Source organism: Malus domestica, chromosome 15 (genome assembly GCF_042453785.1).
Source record: "Malus domestica chromosome 15, GDT2T_hap1".
Taxonomy (NCBI): Eukaryota; Viridiplantae; Streptophyta; class Magnoliopsida; order Rosales; family Rosaceae; genus Malus; species Malus domestica.
In genome coordinates this window covers 3193199-3210353 of record NC_091675.1, presented here as the reverse complement: position 1 = coordinate 3210353, position 17155 = coordinate 3193199, and the positions used below count along the sequence as shown (strand labels likewise).

At 35.5% G+C, this 17155-nt stretch overlaps 2 protein-coding genes across 2 annotated transcripts; one reads left to right on the top strand and one right to left on the bottom strand.

Annotated features, from left to right (window-relative positions):
* The first annotated feature begins 5163 nt into the window (after nucleotides 1-5163).
* Nucleotides 5164-8267, top strand: LOC103400081 (probable flavin-containing monooxygenase 1). The gene is made up of 5 exons (XM_070814288.1): nucleotides 5164-5712; nucleotides 6099-6339; nucleotides 6853-7031; nucleotides 7146-7495; nucleotides 7811-8267. Exons 1-5 carry the CDS (start codon nucleotides 5230-5232, stop codon nucleotides 8151-8153), a joined length of 1596 nt encoding a protein of 531 aa, XP_070670389.1. The 5' UTR covers nucleotides 5164-5229; the 3' UTR covers nucleotides 8154-8267.
* Nucleotides 8268-8479: 212 nt separating this feature from the next.
* LOC103455745 (topoisomerase I damage affected protein 11) lies at nucleotides 8480-11370 on the bottom strand. Its single transcript, XM_070814831.1, has 2 exons — nucleotides 10047-11370; nucleotides 8480-8823 (listed from the first exon to the last, which is right to left on the bottom strand). The coding sequence occupies exons 1-2, from the start codon at nucleotides 11234-11236 to the stop codon at nucleotides 8775-8777; spliced, it is 1239 nt and encodes a 412-aa protein (XP_070670932.1). The 5' UTR covers nucleotides 11237-11370; the 3' UTR covers nucleotides 8480-8774.
* Nucleotides 11371-17155: the final 5785 nt, after the last annotated feature.

Genomic DNA, 17155 nt, shown 5'->3' with positions numbered 1-17155 from the left:
TTGAAACGGTACCATGGCAACTAAAACTTGGCTCATCACCTTGATTCTAAGCACCGTTTTTGTAGTTGGTGTAGTAGGTTCACACTATAAGGACCCCAAGAGCGAGAGACTGAGGTTGGAAGCTCGTGACGCCATAACATTAACTGTCAATGAAGTTACCAACACCCGAAAATTTGTCAACACCATTCCCCGGCTCAAGACTCTACAAACCATCGACACACCAGTGCTAGTTGATTGTGTAGTGGGCTTGATCAACGACTTAAGTGATACACAAAGCGTGCTTAAGAGGCTTCGACATCTTAATAAACACACATCCATCACAACAGATGCTAATTCTTTGAAGAATATGGTGATTCACTTTGGAAGGTTCGATAATATGTGCCAAGCTGCGCTGAGAGATGTCGATCGGACCATCCTGACGATGCTGAGCCGGAAACTTGACGACGTCAAGCTGCTTAGTGATGATGTGATTCATAAGGTTTCTCAACTCAAGCTTAATAATTGATCATTGTAATGCAGCTATGTAATACAATAAACTGATGTCCTCCTAATTAATTGTGATCATAACGTTGGTTGAGAGTTCAATTTACAGAAAAGGCTCACGTACGGCTCACAGTCTGTCGGGCTATAATTTAACCCTAGACCGGTCCAAGCTTGATCTTACATTAGAGTGCATGTGCACCGATAGGAAACAAATCATGCATTAATATGCCTCCCATAGTGGTAGACGAAAGTTGTCAATTTGGACTTGATTTGTGAACGGAATCAAGTACGGTGATGAAATTGATAATAAAACCACACTGACCAAACTCAAGGCAATCATACGTTAAAAAGTTACCATAATTGTTAAAAGAAGGACACAAAAGAAATAAAGGGATTTTAATAGCCGTAAAGATTCTAAGAATTGTCTCATGCTGAAAAGCTACAAAACCTTGTAAGACCTTATAAAGGGATAAGTCACTCCCTCCTTTACCGATTGGTTCTAGGGTTGGACACTTTTTAGCAAAAAAATCCCTTAGTTATAAGCCGTTAACTTGTTTTGGTAGGGGTGCTAAGTAGTAAGACATCAATTTTTGTTGATTAGTTCGCAATTAAACCCCAAAAACTTATCATTGATCACCAACTAGAGCCTACACAATGAATCCGTTTTTTTCTTCACTAAAATCATTATAATAAGGGCCAAAACCATGAAGCAAAGATCAAATTTTAATACACAAGCGGGAAAATGAGGATTCGAACTCAAAATCTCAAGTGTAAAGGAGAATACGTTTAACCAACTAAGTTACAAATTCTTTGATGCAAAGATGATGACATTGATAGACAACTTCTCTCTTTTGTATATGACATTTTACCGCAATGCTGGATAACAATAATGCATACGTACTCTGGAGGTTCGATACCTACCGCCCCCTCTTTAACATTTATTTGACCCACTATTGTTTGTCCAATAAAAAACAATTTCTCGTTTCTTCATTTTCTTGGAAAAAGGAACAAACAAATAATACCTTTTGAACATTGTAGTAGCCGACCCAAGACGGACTTGGATTGTCTACCCTTCCCATCTCATACATTTTCCATACCCTCTTATATTCTATGGTCACGGTTAAGCCACGTTAACATTTTGTATTGATTTTTTTATAGATATAATAAAATAAAAAGTAATGGAAATATAAAATGTTGACGTGGCTTAACTGTGACTACAAAAATAGAAATGCATGGAAAGGGTATGAGATGGGAAGGGCAGACAATCCAAGTCCGACCCAAGACATCCTCTGGTGATCCTACTCCTCGTGTTTCATGCACATTCTTGGACTTGAATATCTGGAAATTGTTAACAAAGACCAAAGGTCCCTTGTTTGGAAAATTAAACCGAGGAAGGGATCCTGGAAGTTTAATTAGCAAGTGGTTTAAGGTCAAAATTATGAATAAAAACACGTTAGTTTCTTTGACGTAGTTTTTTTTTAAGTTTCTCTGACTTTAGTATTAATTAATTACAATATTTGCATGATCAACTGAGTTAGGTAACCCAAAGGGCCATCAAACCAGAATATGTTATGTGAGAATTATCAAATTCTACGTATATTTTTATGCAAATTCTACGTATATTCTCAAGTCAAATACCTGTTTACTAGTGGGTTATATTTTATCTTAAGAAAAAAAGAAAAAAGAAAAGAAAAGAAGAAAATCAAGTTCTTGAATCTTGACCGCACAGTCGCAATGTACTGGACAGGACCATATATATGGTTGTTGAGAATCCAGGTTAAATGAATTCATATTAGAAATTTAATAAATGGGAAAGTGAGAAAAAACATGTAAAATTTAAGACAGAGTACTAGAAGCCTAGAAGTTTGCCAATTTTCTTACGCGATTGGTTGATTTTTAGCTACGAGAAACACCGAACGCCACAATTGATTTGTCAAGTAATTCCAAATAATGTCTTTATAGAGCTTTAGGTTAAAGACGAATTCCAGACCTTTATTTCACACGGCAGACCTTGAGTTCAATTTTCTGGCGCTAATGAATCACTCAATGATTGTCGGGGAGATTGAAATGTCTCTGTGAATCTTTTCAGCTTCTGAAAAGATGGATTGTCGTAACGAAACCACTTGCTGATCCCTTTTTAAGAAGTGAAAAGTACTCTATATATTATGCGAAAAAATTCCATGCCACGGTTTACTATAGGGGCCATTTTTGTTTAGACTTGAGTTTACAAACAAGAAAAAGTTATGTGATGAGTTTTATGTTCTACATAAATCTATATGTTGTTTGATTGATAATATATGGCATGTAATTAGGTGATTTTTTTTATATTTAATATAAGAGTTTTCTTTTTTACAAACAATATAATATTTTACACTGAATTTCTCTTAAGTATGGGGAGAAGGATTTAACTTAGTGTAGATGGGAGAGCACATTACTCTAACCAATTTGGTTGAGCTCATTTTTGTATTTATAAGATAAAACTATTGTATAACCTCAGTTTTATTTGTTAACATAGTTGATTATTTAGTGATGTAAATTTTGTTGTGAATAGTTCTTTGTGTGAACTCGATGTGGTACATGAGGAAATTGCTTCTCTCGGTCTCTCTGATGAAAGGTTTGCAAAAGAAACATTAGCCCATTGACAAGTCTGTGAGACAAATTTCGGATTCGTCATTATCTTTTGGGAATAGAAATACAAAGTTTTTTTTTCACTCTATGGTGAAATTTGAAAAGTTTCAAGACAAAATTGCTGATAAAGCAAAATGTTAACTCTCGATTTGAAAGGTCTCATGCTTTCTCAAGCGGATCTTTTACAACTTATCATGTCTATCTTTTGGTGTTACAATTTTTTTCCAAAAATTTTCTTGTAGCCTTTTCAAGTTCTACTAAGAAACTTTGGTTCATTGTGGTTTGTACTTTTGTATTGGTTTTTCCGTAATCAGATTTGGTTTGAGGACAAGTCTGCTCCTTTGAATTATGCCAAGGGTTGGCTAGTAGCTTGGTTTTGTGAAATCAGCTTTATTGTATTTCTCGAGTCCTAGTTCCTCAAAAAGTAGTTGACTATTTAGTTAAGGTATACAAGTTTACTCTTAGAGCTTAAACTTTTACTTCTAATTAGGTACACCAAAATTTGACATGAAATTTAAAATTTGAAGGATTAATCCCTAAAACCTAAGTTCTAAATAGTAATTCTACACCCTTAATAAGTATAAAGCTAAAAAAAATTTGAGTAGAAGTGAGAGCTTCTCGAAGCTTAAAAGAACAAATGTCTCATATTGAGAAGAATTTGGAAAAAATGCACTTGAAGTGAGAGTTTCCTAACAACCTTCTATATATGCATGAATAACTATTAACCGTTGATTAGTCTAAGATCCATGCCATTCTTAGATATATTTTACCTAACAACAGTGGAGTGTTGATTTGTGGGGCCAAGGCAACACTGTACCCGTATCCGTATGGCAGATATCGATACTCATATATTGGCATGTGGTCTAAGCCGCGGCAAAATTATTCGTACTCGCTACTAAGACTCCTGATGGTTAGTGAACGCGGCCTTATACTGAGTAATAATAAAAAAAAATTAATCATTCAATATGAACTCTTAATTTGTTATTAGCCAATAAGTGCATGCACTTGTAGCATAAAATCACTGATACACGAAGAGTTCAAATAATTTCAATTAATTTGGTGGACTGATCAGATCTCGATTTAACTATACGTGCATTGACCTAAATTGATTGTCATTTCATCACAAACACCCACACATGCATCGTCAACTTGTATCCATGGGAACACAAGGAAGTCAAACCACTGTTATGCTTAACTAATCCCATATAAAATTAGGTTTCTCCATTAGTGAATTGATTTTTTTTTCCTAAAAAAAATAGAAATGACAAATAATGGCTCGTAAGTCAAGTGGTTAAGAGTAGTATTTATATACTCAAGAGTATGTGTTCTAATTCTTCATTTCGTGGTTGAACGATGCTACAAAATAACTTATCACATTTTCATTTGCTTTTGAGCTAACACTAAGGTAGTGGTTGTTAGAGAGAATTAGCTTGGATATGATTACTACTATATTAAAGGAATTTTCCAAAGAAGAAACAACTTCCATATGTCTAAGTTGAAGGTAAAAAATTATTCCTACTATTTCCCACAAGAATAGTAGAATTATACTAAAGCATAACTTTTTCTTCTTGAGTATCTTTAACTTAGACAAAATATTGGCATTGTCATCAATTTTTCCTTCAAAATATGTTTAAGATAATGAATTATCATATCCAAAGTGATATTTTAAATTATTTTTATTTATAAATAGAAAATTCGAACTCAAATGCAAAAGAATGGCTATACTATCTTAACAAGTAATCTAACTCAAATGTGCAACTACTGGGTAGTCTTTTAATAAAGAAAAAAAAATCATTGGTTCATAATTGAAGACAAAGCTAGAGATGAAATTTTAACCGCTGGGGTTTGAAGGTACAGATATAAAATAATATACAGATATAGAAATGGACTAAGTAATGAATCTACATCAACAACATTTTATAATATAATATAATACCAATATCGATAGTAGTATACAAGGTTAGTTGAAGAAAAGGTCAGCCTTACCCTCTATAAATAGGCCTCATTTCTCAAGTCCATAACACATGCATATTATCGATTACAAAGTATTCATATATACTTTTTTCCTCTAGCGACCTTATTGTTGTCCTACTTAGCCAGCTATACCAAATTTACGAAATGGCTGCTGCCAACACCCACCACCTTCACTCAGTATCAAAAATTGGGATTATAGGGGCTGGTATTAGCGGAATCGCCGCCGCTAAACAGCTTTCAGGTCACAGTCCGGTAGTCTTTGAGGCCACTGATTCCATCGGGGGTGTTTGGAAACACTGTTCTTACAATTCTACCAAACTCCAAACCCCTCGTTGCGATTTCGAGTTTTCTGACTACCCTTGGGTTGAGAGAGACAATTCATCTTTCCCTTCTCATGTAGAGGTTTTGGAGTACTTGCATGGCTATGCCACACACTTTGACCTATTGAAATATGTCAAGTTTGAGTCCAAAGTGGTGGAAATACGTTATGTTGGTGGTATTGATGACCATCAAACCACCACCCAATTTCCCATGAATTCGATCTCCGGGGAGTATGGTAACCTTTTGAATGGCCATCCTGTTTGGGAGGTCGCTGTTCAGATGTCCAACAATCCAAACATGATTCAGGTTGTTTTTCTTGAAGATTTGATTTTACTCAAGTTTTAGTCATATTGTTCACGCATACTCCTTGATTAATTCTGTAATAACAAAGCATGACTCTTAAATATGAAGATATCCGCTATCAATATGAACTTCTATATATGTATTTAGTAGTTAAGCATTAGTATTATCAGTGATCAGTCTTGTACTATCATATCCAATTCATTGATCATAGTATTGCTGATTACGTCTCTCACATGTTTCATGTAGTATTCATTGAAAATTTTCTGTACACATAATCCACCTTATGATACTAAATGTTACACATAAACATGTGAACGTTTACGTATTAAGTCTTGGTAATATTCGTTAGTTACTAGCTAATTGTTCCTACTTTATTTTGGACCTAGCAGTGGTATGCATTCGAGTTCATCGTAGTTTGCATTGGAAAATATGGAGACATACCAAGAATGCCGAGTTTCCCGCGCAATAAGGGTCAAGAAGTATTTCAAGGCAAAGTCTTGCACTCCCTGGATTACTCTAAGCTTGACCAACGAGCAGCTCGTGAGCTCCTCAAAGGCAAGAAAGTTGCAGTTATTGGCTACAAGAAGTCAGCTATTGACGTGGCAGTTGAGTGCGCAGAGGCAAACCAAGGTATGTATAAAATAGAAAAATCTGATCCGAATTCCTAATCATATTAAATTTCAAAAACATTACAAAACCTAATTAACAATGATGCCGGACCCCATATTTCTTCACTTCAGGAGACAGTTATGGTCAGCCTAGTGGGAACTGTCAGTGTGAAATGTAACATAAGCAACATAGATTATGTACTAAACTCAGTTGACCACACGTTATCCGTTTTATCGATCGTAGCTTGCTTTGAGGCTTAAGCACCTACTTAATTAGCCTTACCCATAATGAGCATCAATTTATAGTACACCATGGCCACTTCAGATAAAATAAAATCATTGTAACAATATTTGGATGCTTGATACAAATTTGCGATATCTATCGACATTTAAAAGAGAAATATTACAAAACTAGAGCTAATTGGTAAATTTTTTTTCATACATGCAATCAAGTGAGCTTATTCAAATATAATGCTCTAAATCATTGAAACGTGACATTTTGGTTTGCTTTCTTTTTTATTGTGGTGAATTCAAGGACCCGATGGGCAGGCATGTACAATGGTGATAAGGACTCTACATTGGACAGTTCCATCTTACTGGATTTGGGGGCTTCCATTTTTCCTCTTTTTTTCGACAAGGTCTTCTCAATTCCTCCACGAAAGGCCAAACCAGAGCTTATTCCGAGCCTTGTTTTGCCTTCTTTCATCGCCTATGGTAAATTCCATGTTTCTCAACACACTAATTTAACACCCTAGTACTACTCTTAATTATATATGTACTGCTAGTTATTCGTTTACTAACTATATTGCTACTTGTTTTTTTAACCAGAGGATGGTAATTTCAAAGTTCATAGAGTCGTACTTGGAGTGGAAGCTTCCCCTTGTGAAGTATGGACTAAAGCCTGATCATCCATTTTTGGAGGACTATGCTTCATGCCAGATGGCTATTTTACCGGAGAATTTCTTCGCCGAGGCAGACAAGGGAAAAATATTGTTCAAAAGGTCATCAAAGTGGTGGTTTTGGAGCGGAGGAATTGAATTTGAAGACAATACCAAATTGCAGGCTGATGTTGTGATTCTTGCAACTGGCTATGAGGGAAAGCAAAAGCTCCAATCCATATTGCCTGAGCCTTTCCGCAGCCTCATGGTTGACTCCACTGGCACTATGCCCTTGTATAGGTGAACCCCAATTACTCGTCAAATATTTGACATGTTATATATTTTTTTCGCTAACATGACACACTCCATTTTATTTTAAATTGAGATTGTATTGTTATGTTGTCAAATTGTCAAATCTGATACAAACCCATTTTATTAATAGTTGAGATTGACAATACAATTTACATAACATGTCAAGTAGTATGAACAAATACTGCTTTGAGATTAAACCAAAGTTGTAGGTACCCTTATATTTTTAACTAATTACTCACAAGTGGTAGTGTGTACATATAAAATATGTAACTAATTGTATAATGATTGCACATGCTATTTCAGGGGTACGATTCATCCATTGATTCCCAACATGGCATTTGTGGGATTCATAGAGAGTGTTTCTAACCTGCACACAGCAGAGTTGAGGTGCAAATGGCTAGGAAGATTGGTTGACAACAAATTCAAGCTTCCCACTGTCCAAAAAATGCTTGAACAGATAGGCAGAGAGACTGAAGTGATGAAGAAGACGACCCGATTTTACAAGAGGCACTGCATTTCAACTTTCAGTATCAACCACAGCGACGACATTTGTGAAGAGATGGGATGGAAATCTTGGCGGAAAAGTAACTGGCTTTCAGAAGCTTTTAGCCCCTATAACAGCCGAGACTACGAAGAAGAAGATTAAAACCGAAACATGCAATTTGCACTACAAAGTGGGCAAAGTTTGTTTTAAAGCGTCAATATCAGCTCCCTTTCAAATTTTATTAATGTAACTAGCGCAGCTATTCGTACGTTCGGGGAGTTAGGCTCTTAAGCGCCCCACATGCTGGTTTAAGCATTTCTTTTTCATATTCATATTATTTATAATAAAGCTGTGTTTAGATGTTTGTTCAATAAAATAATAAAATTATGCTTTTGTCATTATATTGCTATATACAAATCTCATATTGTTAAAAAAAAAAAAATCTCATAAATCATTGGCTCACACACAGAGAGCAGCCCATGGAAATTAAATCTTCTAAATATATTATATGATGCAATAGCCCTGAAACCTACAAAAACTGAAGATTTAATTGAGGAAAGATTTGTAAAAGTTTCCAATATATCAAGCCAATAAAAGAGATAAAGGCATACTCCTTTCTTACTCCATTATTTTACTCTATGGCCTGCCTAATATATTTTTTTGCAAGCCTTAATACTCAAAGGTGAAAAGGAGACCGAAAAGAAAAAAAAGTATTTAAAGAATTAATAAACAAAAAAAGAGCCAAAGATTTGATTAATAAAAACACATCAATCCTTGTCATGCTCAGGCTAACCACTCCCCGTCAACACCTTCAATTTCTCCAATGTCCATGCTACAAGAAAATGAACATTAGTTAAACTTATCAAATTGCGTTTTTTAATTGTACGGCCATGTAATAATATGGATTTCACTAAGTAAAAGTAACAACCAATTATTCAAAGAAGTGAAAATAATTTCTCTAATTTAGTCAAACTAATGGTAATGCTAGATACACTAAAATTTTAAACTAAATTTGCAATTAATGTGTCGTCAATAGGAAATAAGCATGTTAATCAACATTTAAGTAATAATTCAATCATCAACAACCACATCAAATGATTTATAAAGTTTAGTTTAAAATTGGGTGCATTTTTGCTTACCGCCATAAACTATGATGTATGCTCACCATACACCTCATCATCTGACACGTGTCATTTTACTTAACCATTGTTTTTTTTTTCTTTTCAAATTGGAAAATAAATATTTAATAGTAAAAGTTAATCAAAATTAGTTGGAAAGACACGTTAGATAATGAGGTGTATGATGAGTATACACCATAGTTATAATGATAATAAAAATATTCTTTAAAAATTTAATTGCCCTAGCATTACCCGTCAAACTAATGCAGCCATCAAAGAAAAAGCCTATGACTAGCTTACATGGGCATGTAGACTTGAACAAAAATTCCATTGGGCTAAGGCTCACAAGTTTGATAATTTTATGCCCTTGTGCTTTACGTTCATTTTTTTTATACAACAATATTTTATAATACAGAGTAAAAAATAAATTATTATCAAGCTCATTATTTACAAAATTCGAGTCTAACTCCTCTTATTTAATACTTTTATACCATAATAGTAAGTGGCTTGAAAAATTTCTACCATTTCTCGCTCAAACTGAAGGCCTTAACATACTCGTACTTTCATAATTAAACTCACACAGCTCTCGGCAAAGCTTTTTTGGTCAGAAGGGAAAAAAACCTCTCAATTGATCAAGCTGACTAGAAAAATGAAAAAAACGAAGCTGATGAGAGACAACAAAACCCGTGGCAACAACACGTTCTCTTCGCCTCCCTCGTATTTTAATGGCTAGCTCTACGAATGACAGCAACTTCGATCCAAAAAAAAAAAAAATCCAATTTACTAATTTTCAGAAAAATCCAAGATGGAACAGATTTTAATCATACAATCACTCACTCACAATATTTTCAATTCAGAAGAAAAAAAAGAAAAAGAAATGGAGATGAAAAGATAAAAACAGTTTTCCGAGTTTGCAAAAAATCTGTTGGGTTCTTACCAAGGCAAGGCAGGATCTTGAAAATAGTCGCCTGAGTAGCAAGCATTCAAATGATCATTCTGAAAACAGCTCTCATTTGCATTCAACCAGGCTGGAAGTTCCATGACTTCATCAAACGGATGGTGGTATCCATCGCCATCGTCCTCATCCTTCACTTGTGGGCCCCCACGGAGCTCCACAGCCTTCAAAAACTTAAACCACCATGCTGACGTGACCAAGTTCATGGTGTCGTTCCACTCCATCTGGTGCTGCTCCCCTATCGATCTGATCTCCGCCATCTCCTCGTCGTCGATTGCTGCATGCATGCCATCTCCGCCACTGATTGTGATAACCCCAGCGGAGTCAACAGCATCAGCCACCGCAGGAGCATCCTCCGCCTCAATATGGAAAGAGGAAGAGGCTCCTGCAGCTGAGAGAATTTCAGGATCGGTAGTGGCAGCAGAGAGAGTGGGGGAAGAAGAAGACGAGGGAGACGAGGCGGAGGTGGAGAAAATTGACGGGCTGTTGGTGTTGTGGTAAAGGGTTGTGTTTATGTTGTTGAAATCTTGGAAGTTGAGGTTGAGGCCAAGGGTTTGGTTTGGAAGTGTGAAATCAAAATTTTCGTAAGGTAGTGGAGGTGCAATTGTGGAATGAGTCCAAGAATATGGATTTGAATATTGACTTGGGTTTGGATATTGGAATGAAAAATCAGATGAGAAGGGCGGAGTTTCCTGATAATTTGACGTGCTTGACGGGTAAATCCCAGGGTTTCTCCTCAATTCGATCCTTGCTTCTTGTTCGGAGCGAGGTCGGGATTGTGGCTCAAGTGCTTGTTGGTCTTGTTGTTGCTGTTGTTCACTGGCTTGTTTCATAGCTGCCCTATGAAACTTGAGAGCAGTAACAATCTCTCTCCTAGCCTCAGCCATGTTCAAAAGCCTCTCTTGGTAGGGCCTGCTGGTGTGGAGTCTCCGCCTCACTTGTTTTTTGTGTTGTTGAGGCTGGTGGGGTTTCTGGGTTTCTCCAAATTTTTTGTTGCCAAATTTGGCAGTGTTGTGGCTTGAGATACCATCGCAGCCCAGTGCGATGTCCTGGTTGGGATTCATGGGCTCTTTGGTTCTTGAAGAGGTGAGTTGTTTCATTAGGCTACGGATGTAAGCACCAGAGAGATTATGAGGCTCCTCTTTGAGCTTACTGCGTTTATCTAATTCCATTAATTGTTTGGTTTTTTAGTTTTGAGGATCGACTCAGCTGCCTCATCTCTCTCACAAATTTTAGCTGCAAATAGTGGGAAATGTAGGAGGTGGGTGGGTTGAGTGAATCATGGTGTTTTCCTAAATTCTGAAGAACAAAGTACACACTGTACAGATAAGCACAGGTTGATCCGGAGAAGTCCGGAGGTGCTCTTGGGTGTTATAAATAGCTGGGGACAGTCTAGTGTTTTTAAATTTTCTTGGATTTTTCTCTGATTTGGCAAACCTCTCATTTGTTACAGTTTTATTAAGGATAAATTAGGTTCCATCCTCGTTTTCTCTTTTCCCATTAGTTAAAGGTAATTGTTATTAGCACTCCAAAAATCTCATTTGGCACTCCAAACTTTCTATAATTAGAAAGGAAAATACACTTGTGAGAAGTGTAGAATGAAATTTTTGGAGTGCTAATAACAATTCCCTAGTTAAAATATGATATCTTTTTTTTTCAAGGTCTTTTGAATTTTATCCTCGTCACTACTGAAATATTAAATGAGTTATATATAATGCAAGTAATTTTTATTAACACTTCAAAAATTTAGTTGTGTACAATAATTCCCTAATGCAAATTAAGCTAGTAGGTCAAGATGAATTTTTTAATCTTAAGTTGTATATTTATTTTCGTAGGGTAATGCTAGGAATACCAAATTTTTAAACCAAATGACATGGATGTTGATGATTGGATTGTTAGTTAAGTATTGATTAACGTGTTTATATCTTATTAGTGACACATCATTTGGTTTATAAATTTGGTCTCCTAGCATTATCTTCTTTCTTATTACTTGACATAATGTGAATAAAAATAGACACTAAAATATTTAAAAATAATAATAAAAATACAAGGCACACTCTACCACTAAATCGTCACAACAGTACTAAAGAAATCACAAATGAAGAAATCAATGGAAGCAAGAAAGGCTCGAAAACTTATAGAGAGAAAGAGAAATGAGAGTTTGTTATTTTCTGAAATGATTTACCACACTTCTTACATTGTTATCTCAGCATATATATAGCTTGAGAATACAACAGATTATCCTAACCATTCTAACTACCTTGATAGAGTAGTTATAACAGTAATAACCATATCTGCCATGTCATCAAGTCATTTGCTATAGTCAACACCCCTCTCTCGCAGCTAGGATTTCCTAGTTGCATATTGTAACAATGCTTAGCAAACAAAGGACTATGTAGACCTTTTGTCCAAATATCAGTTGTTTGATCATCCGTTGGAACATACACTACTTCCAAATCTCCTTGTTGAACTCTTTCTCGCACGAGATGATAATTGGTGTCCAGATGTTTTATCCTATAATGAAACACTGGATTTGCACTCAGTGATATTGCATACATGTTATCACATTGAATTAGAGGATGATTAGGAAGAAATACATCCAGGTTTTTCAAAATATATCTCACCCAACTAATGTCTGCAGCAGTATGTGTAAGAGCTTTGTACTCGGCTTCTGTTAAGCTTCTTAAAACTGAGTTTTGCTTCTTTGATTGCCAAGATATAGGGTTATTTCCCAGAAAAACAACATACCATGTCACTGATCTTTATGTATTAAGGTCTGCAGCCCAATTTGCATCTGATAATGCATTCAAATTCATTTCTACATTTGCTGAATAACAAATTCCAGACTGAATTGTCCCTTGAAGATATCTTAATATCTGCTTTACTACCCCCAAAATGTACCTCAATTGGTGTAGTCATGAATTGACACACTAAATTTACTGCAAATGCAATATCTAGTCGTGTGAAAGTCAAGTATTGTAGAGATCTAACTATACTTTAATAAGTGCTAAGATCTTGTAAGGGATTGCCTTCAGTCATAAGCATTGAGGTATGAGGCTTGCAAGGTGTTGTTGCAGGCTTACAAGATTTCAAACATGCCTTATGAATAAGATCTTTGATGTATTTAGCTTGATTCACAAAGATATCTCCATTCTCTTTGTATTGTATTTGTAGACCAAGAAAGAATGTGAGTTTTCCCAGATCCTTTAAATCAAAGCCTTCAGATAGTTCTTGAACAACCCGATTAATCCTCAAATTATTTAAGCCTGTGAGGATTATGTCATCCATATATAACAACAATATAACAATGTATGAACCATCATTCCTCATGAACAAGCTTGTATTAGATAAGGATGCATGAAACCTCATTGCAAGAAGGTAACCTGTGAACTTGGAGTTCCAAGCTCTTGGTGCCTGTTTTAAATCATATAAAGACTTTATCAGTTTACAAACATGATTAGGGTAGTTAGGATCAACAAACCCTTGTGGTTGTTTCATGTAAATATCCTCTTGCAAGTCCCTATGGAGAAAGGTATTTTTGAAGTCTAGTTGCTTTAAATCCCAATGACTTGTTGCAGCAATAGCTAAAATAATTCTTACTGGTGTATGTCTCACAACAGGACTGAAGGTTTCTGAATAATTCACACCATGTTCTTGTGAATAGCCTTGTGCAACTAGTTTTGACTTAAACCTTGGAACACTGTCATTGGGGTTCTTCACTTTATAAACCTATTTACTCCCCACAATTGCTCTGTCATTAGGCATAGGAACCAAACTCCATGTCCCTTGTGCTCTTAAAGAATCATACTCCTCTTTCATAGCTTGCAGTCACTGTGGTATGCTAGAAGCTTTTCTAAAGCTTGATGGCTCTGCCATATCAGTATTTTGTGTAACAAAAGAGAAACCCCCTGTGAATAGTTCTTATTCACTTAATTGTAATGATTGCAGCTCTGGAAATGTAGCTAGTAAAGCTACATAATTCTTATTCTCAATTGCTCCACTCTTCAATCTTGTTGTCATGGGATGATTTGAAACAGAATTTATCACAAAGGTTGAAATAGCACTAGTATTGTTATCATGAGTTATTACCTCTAACTGGGAACTGTGATGGATAGGCATCAAGGGTGACATTGTTGAATCTGGAATAGAGTGATGATGATGAGGAATTCTATTTTCTAAAGAATCTTACATTTCTGAAGAACCAGAACTATATGAACTTGATTGTTGTTGAGCATTTGATATAATCATAGCCTGAGTTTCTTGAGAATTCCAGAGTATGATATGGATACATCATTGCCACTTGGGATTGGTAACTGAACCATAACCATAGGTTATCTAGAACACTGTGAATGTGACATACTATTTGCTTCTGAAACAGATTTCTTTTTACATAGACACACTGTCTCATCATGAATCACATGCCTAGATAATATCAGCCTCTCATTCTCCCCATTATAACATATTACCCCTTTATATCCAGCAGCACATTGAAGAAAAACACTCTAAGTTGACCTAAATTGTAACTTGTTGGCATTAAAAGGTCTAAGAAATGGATACACAGATGTTCCAAAATTTTTGAAATGATTAACTTCAGGTACTCTTCCAAACAAACACTGATAAGGAGACTTCATTTCAAATACTTTGCATGACATTCTGTTAATCAACAAAGTTGCATGAGCACATGCATGATACCAAAACTTTGGTGCTAGATTAGCTTCTGCCATAAGTGTGATGGCACTTTCCATAACATGCCTGTTTTTCCTCTCAGCAAGACCATTCTGCTGAGAGGTATATGGACATGAAACCATGTGTTTAATTCCTTTATTTGCCAAGAAATCTTTAAACATTTTACTCATAAACTCTCCTCCACCATCAGATTGAAAACACTTAATGGATGCATTAAATTGAGTTGATACAAATGCATGAAACTTCACAAAAATAGCAAAAGCATCTGATTTATTTATTTATTTATTTTTGGAAAACAAGCATGCGATTTATAAACCATGGGAAAAACCCACATCAATCTTGAATATTCATCTACAAAATTCATATACTATCTATACCCCTTTATAGACTTTGTTAGAGATGGACCCCATACATTAGAGTGAATCTTATCAAACATATTTCTAACCTTATCATGTTTTACAGGAAATGGTTGTCTACTTATTTTGCCTTTGATACAAGATTGACACATAGACATACTTGAACTAAGATATGTACTAACAGATATACTTGAAGCTTTAATCATAGTAGCTAATATCTCCTCAGATGGATGTCCAAGCCTCTGGTGCCAAACTGAAGCTTGAACCTTCTTTCTCAGAAAAGCAGCACAATTACTCAACTTTGCAGCAAAACCATTTGAAAATGTATTGACTGGTATCTTCAACAATTCTCCATCATCACTCATTCCTTGGTATAAAATCACTCTTGTGGCCTTGTCTTGTATAAAAAAGTTCACATCATCACAAATAAACCAGCAAGCATTGTCCTTACATAATTTCTTAACTGACAGTAAATTAACAGTGATTGTAGGCACATGTAAAACATTGTGTAATATGAAGGAATGATGTGATGATGGAGAAATAATTGAGGAGCTTATATGCTTGACTATCAAACCTTCCCCATTTCTAATTATGATATTTTCATTCCTATTGTATGTGGTGGCTTGATTGAGATTATTAACATTGGCTGTCATATGATGGGTAGCTCATGTATCCATGGTCCAGGTATCAGCTGTAGAAAAACCATGACCATTTGATGTAGGTCCTTGTTGCTCAAAATTACCCTGTGTAGTCATTGCAATCAATGAATGAAGTGGTGAAGTCCCTTGATGAAATTATTCCTATGGTAGCATTCCAATGCAATATAACCTCTTTTTTTCCACATATTTGACACACTATAAACCCTAGAGAAGAGCCACCATTATCAGTTCTATAGTAACAATTAGGTGCAGTGTGACCCTTTCTTGAACAGATTTGACATTCTAGAGAACTTCTAGACTTGTAACCTGTGTTACCATTCCAATGACTGCCTTTTGTACCCTCATTTCCAGAGAAAAAACCATTATTCCCAAAGTATAAACCTCCAAAATTAGAATTGCCATTGTGAGACTGTTTGTCAGTACCGGAGAAATGTGCACTGTTGTTGTCATCCATATTTCCATTTATGTTGCCAAAATTTCCATTACCAGAATACTGTTTTGAATTAGGATTCCCATTATTGAATCTCTATTGTTACCAGAGAAATTCCCTCTTTGTTGATAAGACCTATTTCCATTGCTAACATATCCATTTCCTCCTTGAAAACCAAAATGATCTCCATTATAATCTTGTTGACTTCTCTAAGTATTAGAACTTTCTCCATGTTCATATTACCCTTGAAATCTCTGAGAACTAGATCATTCTCCCTATACCACCATTGTAGACATGGACGTACTCAGTGAATGCATTCTTGATTCAATACTTATTTCGGCCCTAATCAGTTGTGCTTGAAAATCTTTCAAAGACATAGTTGTTTCTCTAGTAAGAATCATTGTCTTGATTATCTCAAACTCAGCAAGTCGTCATGATAGCACATCAATCATATAGACCTTTTCACCAGTAGAAATGAGCTAATCCCTTATAACCTTCAATTTTAACATAAACTTCTCAACAGATTCTCCACCCTTTTACTCAGTCTTCAATTGATTAATTTGAACCATAGAAATAGATGCAAACTTGTCCTACAGGCATGTTCATGCTTCTTGGGAAGTCTTACACCTAATGACATACTTCATGACATCATCAGACAGAGTTGCAATCAATAAACTGAGCAATGCCAAATCTTTCTTTACCCAATTCTTATATGTTGCTGTGATTTCTTTTGTAACACCAGTTTCTATATTGATTACAAACTTTGGAGGACAAGGTGATTCCCCTGTAAAGTAATCAAACATATCATATCCCCTTAGCACCGATTGGAATTGATAACTCCACTTAACAAAATTATCATCTTGGAGTTTCACTATAAGCATACCCAATAATCCTTCAATCTTCACATACTCAAACATTGTTGAACACCAAGAAAATGTATTACAAACCAAGCACAAGAGA